This window comes from Perca fluviatilis, chromosome 12 (genome assembly GCF_010015445.1).
Source record: "Perca fluviatilis chromosome 12, GENO_Pfluv_1.0, whole genome shotgun sequence".
Lineage (NCBI taxonomy): Eukaryota > Metazoa > Chordata > Actinopteri > Perciformes > Percidae > Perca > Perca fluviatilis.
The window spans coordinates 2,559,065-2,580,456 of record NC_053123.1 but is presented as its reverse complement, the minus strand read 5'-3'; the positions used below and the strand labels follow the sequence as shown (position 1 = coordinate 2,580,456).

At 39.5% G+C, this 21,392-nt stretch overlaps 1 protein-coding gene across 2 annotated transcripts in view; it reads right to left on the bottom strand.

The window, feature by feature from the left end:
* il10rb (interleukin 10 receptor, beta) overlaps positions 1 to 14,972 on the bottom strand; it is a 28,783-nt gene extending 13,811 nt beyond the window's left edge. Inside the window, exons 1-4 of one of the 2 annotated variants that reach the window (XM_039818066.1) lie at positions 14,782 to 14,971; positions 7,917 to 7,970; positions 2,617 to 2,746; positions 915 to 1,105 (exon numbers count right to left, since the gene is read on the bottom strand). In XM_039818066.1, coding sequence (XP_039674000.1) covers positions 915 to 1,105; positions 2,617 to 2,746; positions 7,917 to 7,970; positions 14,782 to 14,836 — 430 coding nt within the window. In that variant the 5' untranslated portion in view covers positions 14,837 to 14,971. Of the gene's footprint in view, positions 1 to 914; positions 1,106 to 2,616; positions 2,747 to 7,916; positions 7,971 to 14,781 lie in introns of both variants that reach the window. The other variant, XM_039818067.1, reaches the window with a different exon arrangement.
* Between the last annotated feature and the right edge of the window lie 6,420 nt (positions 14,973 to 21,392).

Below are 21,392 nucleotides of genomic sequence, written 5' to 3'. Positions count from 1 at the left end.
GGTGTTATTTTGAAAAATAAAACATCCATGCTGTTTTGAGTGAGATATGGTTTCTGAATGTGTCCTGCCTTCAGTCTCCAGGTGAGCTGGTCAAAATCTGCACGGCTTTCTACGTCACTAGCCGAAACGAAGGGGCTAACCGTAGCGCTAGCTCGTTCTCTATGGCAAAACACTGCTACAACACACACTAGTTCACCATAATCTCCAAAAGAACTACTTCCATGTCCCTGTTCTGCAGGTATTCCACGCAAAGTTGGAAGTGTGCTCTCGTTTAGAAGAAGTCTCCGGGCTAATCCTGCCTTGTACTGACCGAAGTTGTTTAAACAGCTAGCTAGGTCGTGTGATCCTTACCTAGCTACTGCGCATGTGCAAATGCCAACAAAGATGTTACAGCAGCAACAGGTCTCACTCTGTAGCTAAAACAGAGACCTGACACAGGGTGAAAAGAGGAGCTGCAGCACTGTGCAGTACAACAAAAATATGGTGTTTTTTGAAAATTAAACCATGTAAACCTATTCTGGTACAACCTCAAAATACAATTATGAACCTGAAAATGAGCATAATATGAGCATTAACTTGTGCTTCTCACGTGATCTTGACTCAACGCTGTGGTTTTCATAGTTCAGAGCTGCAAAACACATGCAAAGGTTACTTTTTCACGTGTCGCTCACAGCTACCTTGTGGTTGTACACTCTTCTGTTCAGTTGCCGTTTTGTTCAGTGCGTTTGTCTTGTTTTGGATGGTTTGTGGTTTGTGTCACCTAAGATGACATGCGGCCATAGGATTGTGTATGAAATATCTTTCCTGGAAACTGTTAAGTATCTGCCTGACAACATTTAGAGGGCCTGATTCTCTCCCTCATCCCACTCTCCTGCGCTGCCTCCACTCGTCTTCATCTCATCCCTCTCTCTTACCATCTTTATCAGGGCAGAATTCCTTCATTATCCAGTCGGAGACACGCTCGTTCACACTGGCTTGTACACGAAGCACGTAAATGCCCAGGTAGTACAGGTTGAACTTTGTAAGGTCACATGACCTACGTGACGTCTTCTCACATGCCGTTTGCCACACTGGACTCTTTTTCTTAGACTTTAGCTTGAACTTCCTGAGAGGACAAGAAACAAAACAAAAAGTAGGGCATTAATCATCGTAACAGAAAATCCATCTTGGACTAGACATCATTTATTTAAAAAAATATATATATATAAGAAAAAAAAGGTAAAAGAAATGGAATGGTTAACCTGTAATGCTAACTCCTTTCTTGGTACAAATAAACCCCCCAACTGTTCTAATAATCTGTATTTATGTCTGAAACATTGCACAAGAGAAAGATATCTCATCTGAACAAATTTTGTAATTTTACATGCCAATCAAAATAAAATATGATCCATCATCTACACCGCAGTTGTACATACTTCATTTTGTTACGTTCAACTCCCCAGGCATGACACTGCTGGCTATTACACAACTTTTATCTCCTTGTGCCGTTACAGTTTTTCAGTTGTTTAATGTAGTTGGTTTGAATTATATTTTGACTCCTTCCGGGTTTCCCGCAGCACTTTCTGGTTTAGGCGGCCCACCTTAACAACACGCGCCTGCCGCCTTAATTAAGTCTTCAAAAAATTTTTTTAAATATCCGCCGTTACTCACGTTACTCTGTTCTGTTTGAGTGGCTGTAATGTACAAGTCGCATCAACACAGTCACAGGAAAACAAGGTAACGGCCAGTTGTCAAGATGCCACCAATCACAACAGAAAGAGCATTTGCTGCGGGTGAGTGTAACTGTCGTTTAGTCTTATATACGGTCTATGGTTTAGTCACATTTAAAAGGGATAAATCGCCATTTCGGAGTTTGTCAACAAATGTGCGGGCAGCTGGGGCATGCCCGGGCAGAGACGGGGTGAGTGGACTTACCAGAGCGTTGGCATACGGCAGGCAGAGAGCATTTCTATATGTATCTCTGTCCTGTTCTTCACATCAGTGAGGCTTTCTTCTCTTGTTTCAACGAAGTGAATACATGACAAAGTGACTGGAACTATCTATCACCTCTTGCGCCTGAATTCTCGACGTCCTGGCTGCTGCCCGGTCTTTGAGACACCGCTGTTGTCACTACACGCGGTTCACAACACACGGTTAGTTAGCGTAGTTAACACTACACACAGTGAAATTACGTGTCCTGTTTTTATTTCACGCATGCCATCTGCTTTGAGTGAGTGAATCTATGGGCTGAGCTCTGTTATCTCAGAGCTGTTTGTTTTGGAGAAGAGTTGTCAGGCGAAGTGGAAGAGAGCGTGTCACAGAGGATAATGGGAGCCATGCGAGTAAAACTGTTATAGCACCTTTTTTTTTTTTTTTTTTATAGTTTAATGAGCTTAAAATTTCACATTTTTGAAAAGCTTTGAAAAGCTGGTTATTTATAAATTATAAATTATTATTGAAATGTAATACTTAGTGTATTAATGTAGTGTGTAGTAACCCCCCCTACACATTTTCTGCGGGAAACCCTGTCCTTACAAACCACATCTCACAAGTTTGTCATAACAAACTCGCTGCTGGGCCTCAGTGTCGCTGGCTTCTCTTCCTCGTGTACGATGTGTCTGTAAAAGAGAGACTTACGCCACATATTGGGTGGTGAAGTTGACAGCGTGTCCCTCTGCAAAACTCTGGTCCCAATCCCAGCTCAGGGTGTAGTTGGTGTTCAAGGTGATCAGGGTCAGGTTCTCCGGTGGGGCCAGCTCTGCTGCGACTGAAACAAGCAAGGGGAGATCTGGCATGACCACACAGCCTATGCTGCAGATGGTGTCACAACAATATGGAATGATTCAATCGGGGTCCAAAATTAGCACCATTAATCAGCCAAATGCCAAAATGACTAGTAGATTTACTTCACTCACCAGCCAAAAAACAATGGTTATCTATTGAGTGGCTGGTAAAATCTGAACATTCACTCGCCATTTGGCTGGGGGACAATAAAGTTCATTTTGGACCCTGGATTCAATACAATAAATAATATTGTAATAATGAATAACATTACTATCTGCTGTGATTAACAATTCTTTTCCTTATCGATTACTTTGCTGATTATTATTTAAAGTGATGGTTCAGAGTAATTTCACCCTAGGGTCCTTGCAACATGACCTCGAGCCAAACACCCCCCAGAAGCTTTTTTCACCTGGGTCGAACATTGGGAGAGTTAGCGTAGAGTAGCGTTATCAGCTGAATAGCTTAGCGCGGGGCTAATGGATCCGAAGTGTCTCTTAACATTACCAAACTAATAATGCCCGAAATGATACCAAACGTCTACAAGTAGTACAAATAGGTTATGCTCTCATAAAACGATGGATTGTAAAGTTTGTAAGTACACCAGAAGTTTATGTAAATAACACTTGCCTGCTGGCTTCTGCTCTCTGTTGCTGCTGCTGTTACTACCGGGCAGTAAGAGTGCTTAGGGCCGTCTACAAATTACAACACCGAAAAGAGATGCAACAAAAATATTTATTAATTTAATGATTAAATAAGGTAATGTCTCCAAACTTACCTCAATTATAACTTGTCTCCTGCTAGTTATTCTACAGCACTTACTTTAAAAAGTAAGTTAAATTAATAAATATTTTTGTTGCATCTCTTTTCGGTGTTGTAATTTGAAGACGTCCCTAAGCATTCGTCTTACAGCAGCAGCAGCAACAGCAGAGAGCAGAAGCCAGCAGGCAAATGTTATTTACATAAACTTCTGGTGTACTTACAAACTTTACAATCCATCGCTTTTAGTGCATAACCTATTTGTACTACATGTAGACGCTCTGGTATAATTTCGTTTGCATTTTTTGTGGGATAATGTTAAGAGACACTTTTGAATCAATCCCGCGCCTAAGCTATTCGCATAATGTAATACTCTATCGCCAAACTCTATGTTCACAGGTGAAATTGTTATTGTCGAGGTCATGGTGCAAGGACCCTAGGGTGAAATTACTCCGAACCATCACTTTAACCCAAGTGTACTCAATTTATTATCCTATATGATAAAGAGAAGCATTTCATTCTCACATTCAAGATTCAATACTTTAAGATTCAATTCTTTATTGCCATACAACTTAGTTGCTAGGATTTTGCCTCAGTGTGCTCATGACAGACCAACAGACAATCACAGCAAAACAGTAAAGACACATAGTAAGAAATAAACACTTAATACATAACCCTAACCCCATAAAACATTACATACATCCAGTGATGAAAGATACAGTACGGAATAAAGTGTCAGGTGCTAGTAAATACAGTATTCAGTTAGTGCAAGCTGGTGCTGGTGCAGAATGCTTCAAAAATAAAAAGGCATTCATCTATAATATTCTTGTTGTGAAAAAATCCCATCTCAATACTGTCTGACTTCCCTACTTTTCCGTGCCACTCAACCTCAAGCCCGCTGGTTCTTCCTGAAAACCTAAATCTATACAATTAATCACAGATATATAGTTTCATTAAAAAAAAGAAAAAAAAGGCACAATAATTTCTTAAAACAGCTGATCACTGTAGTTTTAAGCAAACATTGTTAAAACAGTAGGAAATTGTGCATTAGTTGGGATTTGGTGTTGGATTAATCCAGGTTTGGTGCTCCAGTAAGTATTTGGGGCAGCAGGACGGTGTATAAGTTTATGATAGTGAAGGAACATGTCACCCAGTACAACAGTGTGGCTCATGGATGTGTTTTTTTTTTTTTTAAATAGTTTTTGGACAACAATGGAGCTCTATGACACGAAAGGATAGAACTTGTTAGTAGAATCATTTCATTGCCGTTTTGGGTCTTGACAAGTTTGTATGTTAGAAGTGGTTAAATGGGATGAGGCGTGAAGAGATCTTGTCCCACGAGATTTCTCATCGAGGTAAAAGGTATCTCGCGATATCAATACACAAAAGCAGAGCAGCAGCCAGCATGACGAATTAGTCTGACTTTGACCTCGAAATTAGCATAGAAGATCCCTCCGCCCCACACAACATTTTATAGACCAAACAACTGATCCATTAATCGAGAAAATAATCGACAGATTCATCGACAATGAAAATAATCGTTAGTGACACATACACTTGCATTACATCTTCAACCTGAAAGACTTTATGTTATTGTGATTTTGGCTATGCTACATAGAACATATGTTGGCCCAGCCCATTTAATCCCCCTCATTCTATCCCATGTCGTCCCATTACTACACCCATCCCATTGCCATTGCATCCCATAGTGTAGCTCACATGGAGGTGGAGAGTTACCGATCAGAGATATGCAGTGTGGTTATCATCAACTAGTATTTCAAACATGCACCCACACTGCTTTATCAACATGTACTAGTTATACATTATGACAGGAGGAGGATATCTACTTTAAGATTCACCAACTAGGGATGTAACGATGCATTGTGAATTGGTTCAAAATCAATTTAAATGATTAAAGATTACAACAGTTTGAGATAAGGGAGATAAATGAATTGCGTTTTTTAAACCGCCTACGGCATAACGCTAGTTAACATACAGCAGGGTAACGTTAACCTGCCCTTAGCTAGTAATGCAGAACTGAGTACTTTAATATCACAGAGGAGCCTAGCTGACCTGTGAGACACCATGGACACTACCGCTGGGTAGAAACAACTGAGACAGGACTTAGTGAAGCGTATTGGTCCGGCTTCGCAACTTTTTGATATTTATAAGAGGACACATCTGCTGTTTTTGCACAGTTTATATAAATAAAAGGAATATTTTCCTGTCATTTTATTCTGTTAAAAAATAAATTGTGAGAAAATCGTATCATGACCTTCAAATCGTGTATCGAATCGTGAGTTGATTGTGTCGTTACATCCCTACCACCAACACTACGGCTTGCATCTTGTGTTACATTGAAGGCCATGCACTACTTTTTTTGCTCAGTCCTTATTTGCTGTGTATTTAATTGATGAGTTATTTGTGTGAGCGAAGCGGATCCTTTTACCAGCATGAAATATGACTGTGAGCAAATATCTCTGACAGTTGATTCAAAAAAGGCTAATTGATGTTCAAATTTAATATAATTGCTCCCTGATAATAATAATTGCTGTTTTTTGTATCTCTCAGAAGACTATGCTCTATATTAAATGCTTCCAAAATTGTATTATAAATTTAGTTTATTATCATCATCTGAGTGGTTTAACTCTATTTTACATAGTTTAATTATCTAAAGTTTAAATTAAATACCCAATAGTGGTTTTGTACTTAACAATCTGATCTGTCTTCACAAAAATCATCTGTTGAGTGTTTGATGGTACTTTATTTGTGCTTTAGAATGTAATCACTGTGAAGCAATGAAATAAGCTTTATTTCTCTCGGTCTACTGTACAATGACAAATTCAAGTACAAAACAACTGGTCTCGACTACTGCCAGAAAACGCTTGGTTATGTTGTAACTTCGTTTCTCTGAGTGAAGAGACTCCACCATACATATGGAGTAAGTAACGGTGTAACTGTTTAAAGCCAGTCATTTGAGTTTGTAGCAAAACCTTTCCATTTTGTCATATTTCTTCATTGTGTCTCGTCTCGTGAGCTGGGTGTCTCGTCACACCCAACGAGCATCTTCAGGAGCATCATAACATGCAAACACAGCATGTTGTGTCATTGTGAAACTTGGACAGAAAGCCTGACATCTCACTGTTGCAACAAACCAGACAACAGTGGAAGTGAGACTGTAACAATTAACCTTAGAGCATAAGAAGAAATACAACAGGCGTTTTTAAAATGTGTTTGGAAATATGATGGTCACTGTAACTCTCATCTCTCATACAGAGGTTACCTGGTGATAAGGCCTGCGTCCCTGTCGGGACTATTAACTTTACCATTGAGCATGGCTCCCCGGGGGAAGCCAGGTCGCCCCGGTGAGGGAGCTTACCATGGAGCTATCTAATGCTGTGTTTGCACTGTTGCCGTTGGCGCTGTTAGCTATCTCCGTTTCTGCCACAATCTATCTCTCTTTGTGACCACTGAGCAGCTGTATGAGCACAAATATTGATTTAAAAAAACGATTTAATTGATTTTCAAAATGGTCCACAGAACTGCTATATAGGGGGGACTTTAAGATAAGTGTTACCATTGTGACAGTTTAACGTTTATTGTGTACTTAAGAGACTGGAGTGACACATTGTATGCAGTTTCAAAGCAATACAAAATACAACTGGTGCATGTTTTTTGTTAACAAAAGGAAGGTGCATATTCATGATTATGTCATGATTTCATTTTTAGAGAACCATTTCAAACAATAATAAAAAATAAAAAAAGTAGGGCTGCACCAAGACCAGGATGGGGTATCAGGTCCGATACTGTGCTCAGGTACTCATACTCATAAAACTACTCCGATACCAGGGGTGGGAACCACCAGAGGCCTTACGATACAATATCATCACGATACTTAAGTCACAATACGATATTATTGCGATACATATTGCAATATTCTGCGATATATTGCAATTCATTACCTTTTTTCCAAAATCTAATTTTTTCCCAATTTCAAATTAAGTCCCCCCCAAAAAAACTTTGTCAACATCTGTTTTATCTAAAACGATACATTTCTCTGTTTGTTCATCTCACTTCAATTGTATTGCTGCAAAATGGGATTGTCAAGCAGACAAACTGACCAACACATATATAATAAAAGTTTGAATCTTGGCGTCTGTGTATCGATAAAGTATTGCCATGGAAAATATTGCGATACTCTGCTGTATCGAATTTTCCCCCACCCCTATCCGATACCACTTTATGCATCACTGCTTGTGGTGCTTGTTAGCACTGGCTAATGGCTTGCTTAAACACGGTTAAAAATCTTAAAGAAATTCACTTAGAAGGGTTCAAACAACCGGAGTCCCAGTCCAGGACGAGCAACAGTCTGTAGCTAAAGACAGAGCGTAGCTTACCGGTATCCTGCAGATTCCCTTTTCCAGACACAAAGACCACTGCTGGAGTCGGACCTGATGAGAAACAACACAACTGTTAAATCCTCCAGCTTCCCTGAAGTCACCGTGTGGCAACATGTTGCCTTCCCCGTGAGTTATGTTAAACAAACCACAACGTTAAAGCTTGTGGGCACCAACGGGACTTCATGGTGCATTCAGGTACACCTCGAAAAAGTCATGATGCATTCATTCATTCAAGTGTTGACTGTTCACTGTTAGAACTGTAATGGTATTTTTAAGTACTTATATCAGTGCTCAGTGTCGGCAAGAACCCAATTGTAATTACTTGTACTTGGTCTGAAATCGGTGCATCCCTAAAAAACAGGCACACATTTTGCCAACTGGGATGTCAAACCTTTGATGCTCAGAATCTAGTGAGTGCACTCAATACCAAAAGAAACAGTTGAAGACACAAATAATACATGAACACGCACCAAATATAAATAATGTCAATATGAAAACCAAACGGAGAACAAAATAGAGAGGAAGTGTGCTAATGCCGTCTGAAACTTGAGCAAAGAAGAACCATGCTGGAAAGTCGAGATAAATCCCCACCATACAACACCGAGACCTCAAGAAAGAGGAACAAATCCAAAACAGAGAATCGCTATGAATAATTCTGGCTCTTCAAGACACCTGTGTGCATATTTCACCATCTCTACTGAAGGAACATCATGAACTAAATCCAATAACACCTGTAGTAGGGCTGCACAATTAAATTGCAATTTCATCAAAATCACAATATATATATATATATATTAAAAGGGGACGGGGTCAATATTTGTTAAAGGCAAAATCTGTGTCAAACCATTCTGAATGAAGTATTGTGGTGCTGCAGAGATGTCCCGGCCTACACATCGTATCCTACAGACTAAAGAGAAAATCTTTGTTTGGTACAGATCGTTTTCGAAAATCACACTATAATCATTAAAAAAAATGTTAATGTAATATTTTTCAGTGAGAATAATGATACAAAAATGATCATTTCCTCCAATATTGTGAATCATATCACAATATCAGTCAAAATAATCGCAAGTAAATATTTTCCTCATATCGTGCAGCCCTAACTTGTAGGTTCAAAAACTGGGTACAAAAATAGATAAAAGATGTTCCGGCCTCCCACATGATCCTACATGACAAAAACAGGAAATAACTGAGGAAAGAAAAGAGGAGTTTCGGGGAGGAGGGTGGCTTCTCTCAGTGTGTGTGTGCTTGTGTGTGTGTCTCAGCTTGTAGGTCTCCTGTGGACTACTGAGGATTTCAGCAGAAGAGGTTACACAACATTTTCCTCACTGACTCAGTTCCTCATTCTTTGGCAATTACTTCTTTCTGTCCATCTCATACCAATTTCTCAGCCACATTGCAATTTAAGTCACACATATTTCAGTCCATGCTAAATCAAACCGGAATGGTTTCGTCCGCAGACGTGACTCAGACACTGCCCCACAAGAACTCCGACAAAAGGAGTAAACACTAGAGTAGCGCTGCGCCCTGAAAGTCAAGGCAAATCATCCATCAGTGACTCCGCAGCCAAAGTCAAATACTTCAAGCTGAGCCGTTGTTGTTGTTTTTTCACTCAGTGTGCATTACGTTACATATTTATATTCTAGCAGGGATAGCGTGCCGACGGTTTGTGACAGGTGTTCTATAGATATGACTGGTGAGGACATGGCAACGTCCACCAGCTGACACCAGCTCCACAAGACAAATACCAAGCTACCAGCTACCTGCCTGAAACTGACGAGAGGCAGTGATCTAGATCATTTATTGAGACCAGGACCCATCACTCTGTTGGTGTTATAGAACTACAAAAAGACACAGCCAGCATAAAAAAACTACAGAGTAGTGTGTCTTCTCTCAGATTGTGTGTTAATAGTTCAGACACCGGCACACAGCCAGCATATAACAGCCAAGAGTGTTTTTCTTGTTTGGCAAACTCACAGCATTGAGTAAATGTACCAGATACAGTTTTATAGCGATGTCATTTTCCGAAAACACCAGACTGTTCTAGCAGCTCTATTATTTGCCTTTACCCACATAGTAATTATATCAACATAACTGATGATTATTTATCAAAAATCTCATTGAGTGCATATTTTGTGAAAGCACCAATAGTCAACCCTACAATATTGCCACAATATCGATATCAAGGTATTTGGTCAAAAATATTTGGATATTTCATTTTCTCCATATCAACAAGCTCTTACACAGACACTATACACAAAGAACCACTACAAAACACTACAGTGGCCAAATTCACTCAAATTATAAACATGATTCACATTGTACACCTAATTAGGGCTGGGTACCGAACGTCGATACTTTTATGGTATCGAAAAAAATATTCCAATCCTATGAGTATCGAAAAATTATTTATCTTTCGGTGCCAAATTTCGGTTCCAAAAGCGTCTTAGCGTGTAAGCGCAAGCTTATCTGTCCTCTCTCATATTGACACAGAGCGGAGCTCCGACCGACAACACACACACACACACACACGGAGAGGTGTGGACGGAGTAAACTGTCTGCAGTTATGTTGAAGTCACAGAGAGTCACGGTTGGTTTCAAGTGTAGTTACAGTTTTTTAAACTTCAGGCAGACAGCGTTTGCTGCGATATGATATTAATGGCGAGCCGAAAGCGGTCGCTGTGCTGTTGACGTTAAACTTCCTCTTACAAGCAGCCACAACGGTGGTTTCTCTGCCCTGATGATTGACTGACAGGCTGAGCTTGCAAGGCAAGGCACTTTTATTAATGTTACTCTGAGTGAGCAGTTTTACCAGATTTTTTTAATTTTGATAACTGTTTTGATTCACAATTAAGGTGGAAATAAAAGCTTTGTGTTTAATGTATTTTTGTTGATGTTGAAATGGATTTTAAAACATATGGTATCGAAAAAAGTATCGTTAGGAATCGGTATCGAAACTGAGGTATCGAAATTGGCACCGGATCGAAAGATTCTGAACGATACCCAGCCCTACACCTAATGGAGTCTGATACCATGTTTTGCAATTGGTAGTGTTGGCATTAGAGAGTGTCCTGGTTAGTAATGAAGATGAAAGGTTACTAAACCCTTACAGTACACCTTCACAACGTTAGAATATTCTTAAAAAATCAGTCCAGAGAAAGTCTGCCTTGCCCCCGCAGACACAGATTCCATAGCAGCATTCCACAGGCTGTTATTGGACCTTTGGTTATTCAGGTGTGGCACACCATATATGAGTGATACTATATGAATGACTCACACAGTGAAACATAAACCCAGTCCGTCAAACTGAAACACTCACTACGTTAACATATACACTAATACTCTGAATATGACAATATTCTGAATTTGATACAAGTCCCCTATTAACTGCTCCGCCGGACGGCATGTCTTTATATTCTATGTACTCCTGGCAGTAGAATAAGCCACTTATAACCATTAATGCAAAATATATATACTGTGACACAAATTTGTGGTCATACCCTCGAGCACTAACTTAGGATGAGTAGTTTATTTACTTCACAACAGCATGAGCAGCAGGCCTACACCGGGCGCAGTCAAACCAACCTTGCTCGCTCACTCACAGCTCTTCACAGTGTAGCTGCTTGTTCTGGCTCTCTAGCTGCTTACATGTCACGTCAGTCAGTCTACCTGTTTTAACCCTTCATTCTCTAAATACATCCATGTATTAACCACCGCAAAACCCCTCCCCATCCAGGCCAACACAGTGACAGAAAGATGAAAATGAAAAAAAAAAGATTGGGGGGAAAAATACACCAAAATGGCTTGCTTTAGCCAACTATTGTTCCGAACAAACAAACAAGGAACAAGGACAGGAAGAGCGTGGCCTGAGCTTAAAAGAGCATATTTTAAGAAGGAGAAGAAAGCCTTGGGTGAGTCGGGACTATCACAGGATACAGAATAGGGGAAATGGAGGAAACTTCAAAACATGCCTTTTTATTTGTTCTCTCTACAATACAATAGACAGAATGATTTTTTTCAGCCTAAAGGTGCATTCAGGCTGTGCAGGTTTATACTTTCATTGTGAATGGGGGTAGCGCGTTTAGGCTGCGGCGGGGGTTTGCCGCAGGGGTAGTCTCGCTTTGCCAGACCTTCCTCCACAGCGCTGCGGAGGATGGTCTAGCTAGTCCACACAGCATTCTAGGAAGGGTGAAAAACTTGCTCTGGTTTATTGGCATTTCTCTAAACCAATCAAAATCATCTTGGGCGCAAAATCGTCTTGGGCGCTGAATGCCGGACAGAGGCACGGTGCCTCTGCTAAATAGTGTCGGGATGGAACATGTTTTGGTGGAACGTGTGTACGTTCAAGGTTGTTTTAATCGTGCGAGAGAGAACTCAGATAGGACAGATAGTCTAGCTAGCTGTCTGGATTTACCCTGCAGAGATCTGAGGAGCAGTTAACCATAGTCCTCACAAATCCACCGGAGGTTAGAACGCCAACACAGAGAAAGAGGAAGGGGACGGACATCCGGCCAAATAGAGGGACATCCAGTGGAATTTCCGGCGGCACCGGAGCAATCCCTGAAGTGGAACGTCGTGGATATAGACTACCGCTGGAGGAAACGGAGAAACGCAACCCCATGTCACACTGAGTTGGCCAGTCATGTAACCGGAGATCAGACCTGTCAGTGTGTTTTGAGCTATTGTTTGAGGCGGTGTGATATATACAGTAAACAGAAATTATTGCCGCCTTTACCGCTGCCACAAGAAAGTTTTAAAACACTATGAGGGTGAAAAAAGAAACAAGCACTGAACTGCACTGGAGTTTGTGTAACAGCTGAATGTTTCCTGCAACAACAAAGCACTCTCTACGTCTCACTCCTCTCTTTTCTTTCTCTCTCTCCTGTGAAATAAAGCTGCCTTCTCTCTATAAACGATCTGACGGAAAACAATAATTGTGAAATATAAAGTCTACTTGTGCTACATTGGGGGGGTCAAAGAACACAACAGGACGAGACACAAATGGGCCGTTTCATTGACACAATGTTTTTTTCTGCTGTAAAGTTGGACATTTTAACATGGGGTGTATAGGGATTGACTCCCTTTTGGAGATGGCCTCAAGTTGCTGTGGTCATAACATCTACATCTTATAACGTATTCCCTGTTATATATTGTTCTTAAGGTATATTATTTCTTTTCTTGTTTGTCAAGCAATTCTATAATGTTTACATTCTTGTCTTTTCATAGTCATTGTTAATATTTAATAATAAGCTATTGCACTGTTCAATCCCTGCACTGTTCACTTTTGCACCCACTCTACCATATAGCACCTTATCCTGGTCATTGCATCACATGGTCAGTCCATACCAGACCTTTGGAATCACTTCACAAATTGTTAAGTCTTTAAATTTCTGTGAGTGATTTTGTATGTGAGATGTGTGTGTGTATGTGTGTTTGTTGTGTTATGGTTGTCTATGCTATTGGATGCCTAAAATTTCCCTCAGGATGAATAGAGTATCTATCTATCTATCTAATGAGGATCATTTTTTGCCACTTCCACGTTGGCTCCATTTTTCAGCGCTGGAGGTTGCCACTTGATAAAATAGGCTGCAACACGTGCTTTCAGATTAATTAAAGATATTATTTCTATGGAGTTTTGATATTCTACAGTATTCAAAAAATATCTGAGTCAAACAATTGAAAACCACATTCATACGCACTGAAGGTCCAGCCCTTGCTGTCATTTCATTTGCACACTTCAAACTGTATCCAGACATATCCAGCCAATTGTTTCTGAGTTGGAATGCCTCCCAGCATTATCAAATAACTGACGTCAATTGTCAAAATGATCCAATTCTGTTTCCACAAACTCAATATGCATGTTAGGCTGGGAGCCATGGATTTATTATAGGAGCCGGGAGCCAGGTCCATATATCGAGGTACCTGGTCAAAAATATTGTGATTTCTGATTTTCTCCATATCACCCAGCTCTATATTCCTGTCAATGTCATGTCACAATGCATTCTGGGTATTTCAGGAGCTAATTTAGGTACCCTTTAACAACTGATTTTAGATTGTAAAAATCTTCAGAAAAAGACAAACTGACGGATAGATAGATGGATAGAAACATGCGAGGGAACGGTTGCTGTTATTACACCGGAACGTTACAAAGCAACTTTTAAAGCTAACGTTAGTTCACAATCACGCTAATAAGATTGTTATGATGGTTGTCAGTTCAGAGTAAGCGACTTAAAGACCAATAAAACCACAGATTACCTTTTTTCTACATTCCTTGAAATTTCAACGGCACATTCATCTTGTAACGTTACATGACACATATCTAAGTTAAAATCTAAATTGTCAGGAAACACAAACAGAAAATGCCATTGCACTTCAGTACTTTCTGTTTCTCTGAGCATATAACGTGATGAGACTATAAAGAACATCAACCTTGCACCTCCAGCGTTATGTTTTGTGCACGTCAGCCTTGTTGTTGCAGCTTAGTTAGCTAGTTAATGTATTAGGGTCTAGCTTAAATGTTAGCAAACCTTACCCACTAATTGTGAGCTTGCAGTTGCAGTTACACACCGTGTAGCTAAACAGTAATAAATGTGCCCATTGCTTGATTACGACAGACACAGATAACAGGCTAATACTCGCCATTTTACCTAAGACGATGAGAAATGTAAATATACAGTACATTGGTAGAGAAGCTAGCTAACAGTCAACGTTAGGCCTGTAGCTTAGATAGTAACAGTCCGGTTTGTGCACTATTAGAGAAATTCACACAGCGCATTGAATAATAGCATTAGCTACCACGACCACACTCGGGACTCGAACCGAACGTTTTGAGTACAAACAGGCGAACGGCAACAGAACTTACCAGCGTTGGTTTGGAGGCACCAAAGGACAAGGCAGACGTAAAAAGCAGCAGACATTGTTGATATTCTTCGAGGTAACCTTACTGACAGTTTTTTCACATGGACTCGTCGTCTCCGTCTAGGCTCGGACACGGAACGACTCGGCGGCTGCTCTCCAGTCCCAGTCTCCACCGCTGGATCACGTGCCACTGCCAGCGTCAACCAACCATGGTACCAACTACTCCACTGTTCGGAAACAGTGTTCCGGTTGCACTTTCAAAATAATAGCCAGCTCGAACCAAAGTCTGAAACATGGGTTATTTGCGAGTAAAATAATCCGTTGGAGAACCTTTATCGCACATTCATACATGCCATCCACATTTTTCAATATCATACAAGCAGCAAAATGTGGTAAGACCCTTTTCCCTAATTTCTCCCTACCATTATTTTCAGTTACCTATGCATTTTAGAATTTAGTTTTTTAAAGGTAGGCCTACGTACTGTGTCATTTATTTAAGCATTACCAATTCTTAATCCAAGAGAAGATAACCCAACTTGTCTAAAATTGTCTCCTTATAAAGTGATAACAGTTTAACACTCGGGCTCAGCTAAACTTCATCAGCACTTTGTCTAGTCATATGTCGGTGAAGTTTGATCAGATATAGATGACAGTGGTGGAAACATAAGCAGACAACTCAACAACTGAACTGCCACAAGTTTCTTTTTTTGCTTCCCATATTGTTTAAGTTAAATTCTCATTGGAGGGCGGGAATATGTGACAACATGCCAATGCATAATACAATTCATGATAAAAGGGAGGAAGACCGGGTCAGAGGAGCCTATATCATTCATAATTCAGAAATTTACCCTATTGGTATAGTTTTTTTTTTAACATCCACGACCACCACCATTGACAGATCAGGTAGTCTTTTTGTCTTTACATACAGTATATTATCGAGAGCGAAACATAATTCTTTTACTTTGAAAGAACAATAATATTATTTCCGGTCTTATTTCTGTGACGCAGTTTGAGGAAGAGAGTTGGAGACCAGGCAACTCAAGTCCATAACATTTTACGGTTATCATGTTTTCCACTTTGAATATTAGGAATATGTTACAGAATTCCAGCTATTGTTTGAAAGAACTTTTGTTTCACTTTCCTTTTTTTCTTTTTTACCATTTTTATTTTACTTTTATTAGAACCTTTATTATAAGCAGATATGTAGCCTACATTACTGGGTGTTTGAAGACATATATATTTCGTTTGTAACTGTTTTATGCAGGGGCCAGTGATGGAGTACTCGGTCCGACTCGAGTCGCTATTCTCTGGACTCGTGACGCGATTCCGACTCGAATCAGAGTCTTCTTTGGTGACTCGGACTTGGATCGCTCGTCTTCAGATGGTACAAAACGCTGCGGCGCGTCTCTTAACGGGAACACATAAATATGAGCACATTACCCCCGTTTTAGCCTCACTCCACTGGCTCCCCGTGTATTTTAGGATCCAATTTAAAATTAATTTACTTGTATTTAAATCCTTAAATGGTCTTGCCCCATCATACCTGTCCGACTTGCTACACCCCTACATTCCGACCCGCTCACTCAGGTCAGCTGATCAACTGCGCCTGAATGTTCCTAAAACTAAGCGGAAACTTAGAGGGGACCGTGCTTTTGCCGTGGCGGCTCCAAAAATGTGGAATGAGCTACCTCTGCCTATAAGACAGGCTTCTTCACTGTCTACTTTTAAATCTCTTCTTAAAACCTATCTTTTTTCCTTGGCCTTCCCCAGCAGAGGCTGACATTTTTCTGTAATTATTTTGACTGTGATACTGTTTTATGTTTAAATGTAGATGTAAATGTTTTATATTATTTTAAATTTTATCTGTACAGCACTTTGTGCAACGTTGGCTGCTTTTAAAGTGCTTTATAAATAAATTTGATTGATTGATTGAATGATTGGATTGGGAATTGAACACTGGGGACTCGAGACTTGACTCGGACTCGACAGATGGACTTGACATAGCTTACTGTGTGTGTATGTGTGTGTGTGTGTGTGTGTGTGTGTGTGTGTGTGTGTGTGTGTGTGTGTGTGTGTAATAAATATGGTATATCGTTTGTGTATACAGTACCTACTGTAAGAGCCAAATAGGGACTAGTTCATCTGAAATAATTAATTTGTTTAAAAACAGTTAAAATGGTAAAAAAAAAAAAACTTTCATGAAAATTCATAAAAAAATGTATTGGTTTAAAATGCATGATTTAGTAATGTTTAGGTCTGATAACATTTCAGTATTTTGAGCTTCCAGTCAGATAGCACTACGTCATAGCGTAAGTGATTGGATGTAGTTAGTTTAGTTTGAAGTTAGAAACGTTGGAAGCAACACAGGTTCCATGCCTATGTATCATTTTGTGACTGACTTCAAAAGGTGGCACAGAAGAATTAGAAGCAATGAGGTGCCACTACAAGTACATTTTGGAAAACCTAAATTATTATCAGGTGTGGGCATTCCAATAAGTTATACAACAATCCTTTGCAAAGAAAAACTCCCGCACACTGTCTAACTTGCAAAAAATATAGAGTTTTAATAACAGGCAAAGCAAAGATGAAGATTAAATCTCTATCTTTTTGCAAGTTAGATAGTGTGCGGGAGTTTTTCTTTGCAACTCTTGACCATGCTAGTCCCCCTCCTACGCACCTGTCTCACTTTGTAGATGTGCTAAGTATTTTTCTGTAATGATACAACAATCCTTTCCCAAAGAAATGTGTCATATAGGCTACAGCGGAGGAGTGGGGAGTTTACAGACATGGCCACTACTAATCCCATACAGTGTGGGACAAAAACAATGCAACTATGCAAAAACCATTCACGATTCACTAATGAGCCCAGTTGCAATCATGTGTGATGATGTTAGACCCCATCGGAGCCATTTCATTGTAGTGAGAACACTTTTTGAAATTTGACCTCACTGAACTTTTGTGACCTCGACGACAAACACTGGGGTCAGCTGAAAAAAAAAAAAAAACTAAACCGTGCGCACAGAATAAAAATGTACAGCAGTTAGACGAGTGCTTAGGGACTGTCTACAAACTAGGCTACAACACCGAAAAGAGATACAACAAAATGTATTAATTAAATTATTAAATAAGGTAGTGTCTCCAAACTTACCTCAATTATAACATGTATCCTGCTTGTTGCACTACAGCACTTAAATTTAAAAAATAAGCATAATATAATTTTGGAGAATATTTTTTTGCTGACTCCCATTACATTTTTTTAGCAAAAAATATTCCCCCAAAATATGCATATGCATATTTTTAAAAAGTAAGTGATGTAGTAAAACCAACAGAAGACTAATTATATGTGAGGTAAGTTTAGAGACACCACTCTTTTTAATTATTAAAATATTAAATGTTTGTGGCAAAACATATTTACCAAAATTATGACTATGCTTAATTTTTTTTAAGTAAGTGCTGTAGTACAACCAGCAGGAGACAAGTTATAACTGAGGTAAGTTTGGAGACACTACCTTATTTAATAATTTAATTAATAACTATTTTTGTTGTATCTCTTATCTCTTTTCGGTGTTGTAACCTAGTTTGTAGACGGTCCCTAAGCGCTCGTCTTGTCTCACCGCCTGCTCATAGGCTCATTTTGATGAAAATGAGTTTGTAGCTCGTTAACCTTATTAGGAAAGATAAGGTTTGTGATTTAATAACATTTCGCTATAGAGTAATTGATCCCGGAAGTTGGAATCTGTGAATATCTTTCTAACTTTTCCCACGTTTATGAAACCGAGGGAACAGATTTTTATTGTGTGCTCACGGTTTAGTTTTTTTTTCTCAGCTGACCCCAGGGGGGCTCCGTACAAACACAGCCTCATGGAACTTTACAAACTAGAGACAGAGGGCATTCAGATGGCTTTCCCAAGTGTAATGCTGTTAGAGCAGCCCAGATTATTATGGGATGGATTCAGATGTGTTAGCTAAACATTCATTGTGTAAACTCTACTCCAGCATTGTGTAACAACAATAAGTTTCGAGATTAGTAAAGCTGCTGTGTTAACGCCAAATTCCTACCCCGCCTATCTTATGCCATTTGAAAATATTAACATCATTTTTTTGCCTCTCTTTAGGTGGCAGGAGTGAAAATGATTCATCCTCAACATATGTTGTGTTCTGGTTTCAGAATGATGAAGGCAGTTGGAGAACAGTTAGATATAAAACGGGATGTCGGCACTACAGGATGATTTTCTTCCTTGGCATCATGTTTTTCCCAAAATTTTGTAAAAAATAAAAATAAAAATGTAGGTATTCCATTATCAAATGGCTTTTAAAAAATATGGTGCATATAGCTGTGGTAAATCGGGAACAAAATTGTCTCCATGGTCCCCAGCTGCTGAGGAAATGTGGCCTGTTAGAGTAAATGGAGTGGAACCTCTCTGTCTCCAACACTCTCAGCTGGAGCTCCTCCTGCAGGCCTGCACGGTGCACGCCACCGGATGTCTGGATGAAGTCTTATTTCGATCTCTTTTTTTAAAACCTATTTTTGACACTGATGGACTATAATACAGCTACTGTATATCTCAAATGCGTTGGTGCTGCATTGATTCTCACCAAGAACGCAGTAGTGATGTTGTATTTGAGTTGGATATATACCTCTTACAGTAATTGGTCCACTTATTCCATAAACACATCTTCCATATGGATCTTCTGTAGCCTTTTTGGACATAAGGAGAATAAAGAACAGGTATAATAACACAAACAGTCACTGCATTTACTTAGTTACTAATGTTTAACCAATTACTTACAGAAAAAAGTCACAAGATTATTGTAAGTTATATATTACCTTTCATGCTATCGCCAACACTAGTTGTAATTAATTGTTTCGTAGTTTCATGTTAAGGACTACATTGTAATGTCAAAATGAATACAAGCCTGTTGTATTCTTATTTTCTTCCAACAGGTACAGTTTTCATGTGTTTCTTGTGGTTAAAAACGCAATTTTTAATTTATTTTTTAATGTTTTCAGCAGTGATCCAGAATGAAAATTGGCAGAATTTAGTACTTTCTTCTTTTTGCTTGCGGAGGAGATGTGCTTTCATCCTGAGGTTTATTTTTAATTAGAACAATTCTGCGGCCGCAGAATCCGTGTTTCATGTCAGAATAAAATCAAACCAAATGAACAGAGGCATACCAACTTTAGCACATTTAAAAAAAAAAATACTTTATTTACTTTATTTGGTGTGGGAGACCTGGGTTCAATTCCCACTGCGGTACATCAACCAATGTGTCCCTGAGCAAGACACTTAACCCCTAGTTGCTCCAGAGGCGTGCGGCCTCTGATATATGTAGCAATTGTAAGTCGCTTTGGATACAAGCGTCAGCTAAATGACATGTAATGTAATGTGTTAGCTATGCCTTGTTTCCTCTACAAGCACACGGCTAAGAGACCATGACACACTTCACTTCTAGCTTCTCTGAACTCTCACCACAAGAAAACCTTCAGATTGCCAGCCTGGAAATCCAGACCCAAATCCGAAAGATTAAGGTTCTGGCAATGAGTAATGAAACTGGCCCAACTCGAGGGGCGGCACCAAGCTTGCATTTGAAAATCTCACTGCACACAATTGGATAACACTACGACCAATCACAACAATACACGGGGTGACATATCCAGAGCGTACCCATATGCTAAACTACCAGTGGAAGCTTATTTAAACTGGTAGATTAAAATGTCATCATCTGTTTAGCTCGCCTCTGTACATCAGATACACCGATGTGATTGGTGCAGCTCGGCTCCCAGGGCATAGTTAATGAGCATCATTACTCAATGCCAGAGTGGCTCGCTGAGTAAATTCAAATTGTACACTCGCGAGAACTCTGGATTTCCAGGGTATCACATTGCTACAATGAGGAAATGAAAACTATGTATGCTTTACAAAATGTGATGCCCATTAAAAACAGATTATGCCGTTTTTTTTCAGTCCACGTGCATACTGGATAATACATAATCATACACGGTTAAAGAGTAATTTCATTTTTTTTTTACCTGGACCCTATTATGTGCATTGGTGCCTAAGTGGCTGATGTGAACAAGAATCTTGGAAATCGTCCAGTATGTGAGCGAGAACACTGTAACCGTCAGCCGTGAACCAGGCTGCAATGTAATCCTATAGGACAATTGTTCACCATCAGTTTGTGTCCACTAAAAGTGCTGTTATTGCCAATGCCAGGCTCAGATTATTATTCAAATGATAAGAAAGGTTTGACAACATTATGGAAAGGATCCCTACAGAGATAGACCTTTTTGTTAACGTGTAAAATCCTTTTTAACAGGAAACAGCTCCAAAATCGCCAAACCCACCAGACTCCATGTAAATAAACAATACTTTAGTCATCATATCTCCACATGTAAATTCGTGAATTAAGGGTTTATTTCAACCAAACCAGAGTGGTGATTGTTGGAACAGTGAATGGAGATTTCAGGGCTGTTTCGTGTTAAACAAAAAAGGATCTTACTCTTTAACAAAAAGTCTATCTCTGTAGGGATCCTTTCCATAATATTGTCAGACACTTTGAATAATAATCTGAGCCTGTTAGTGGCAAAAACAGAACTTTTAGTGGTCGAAATTG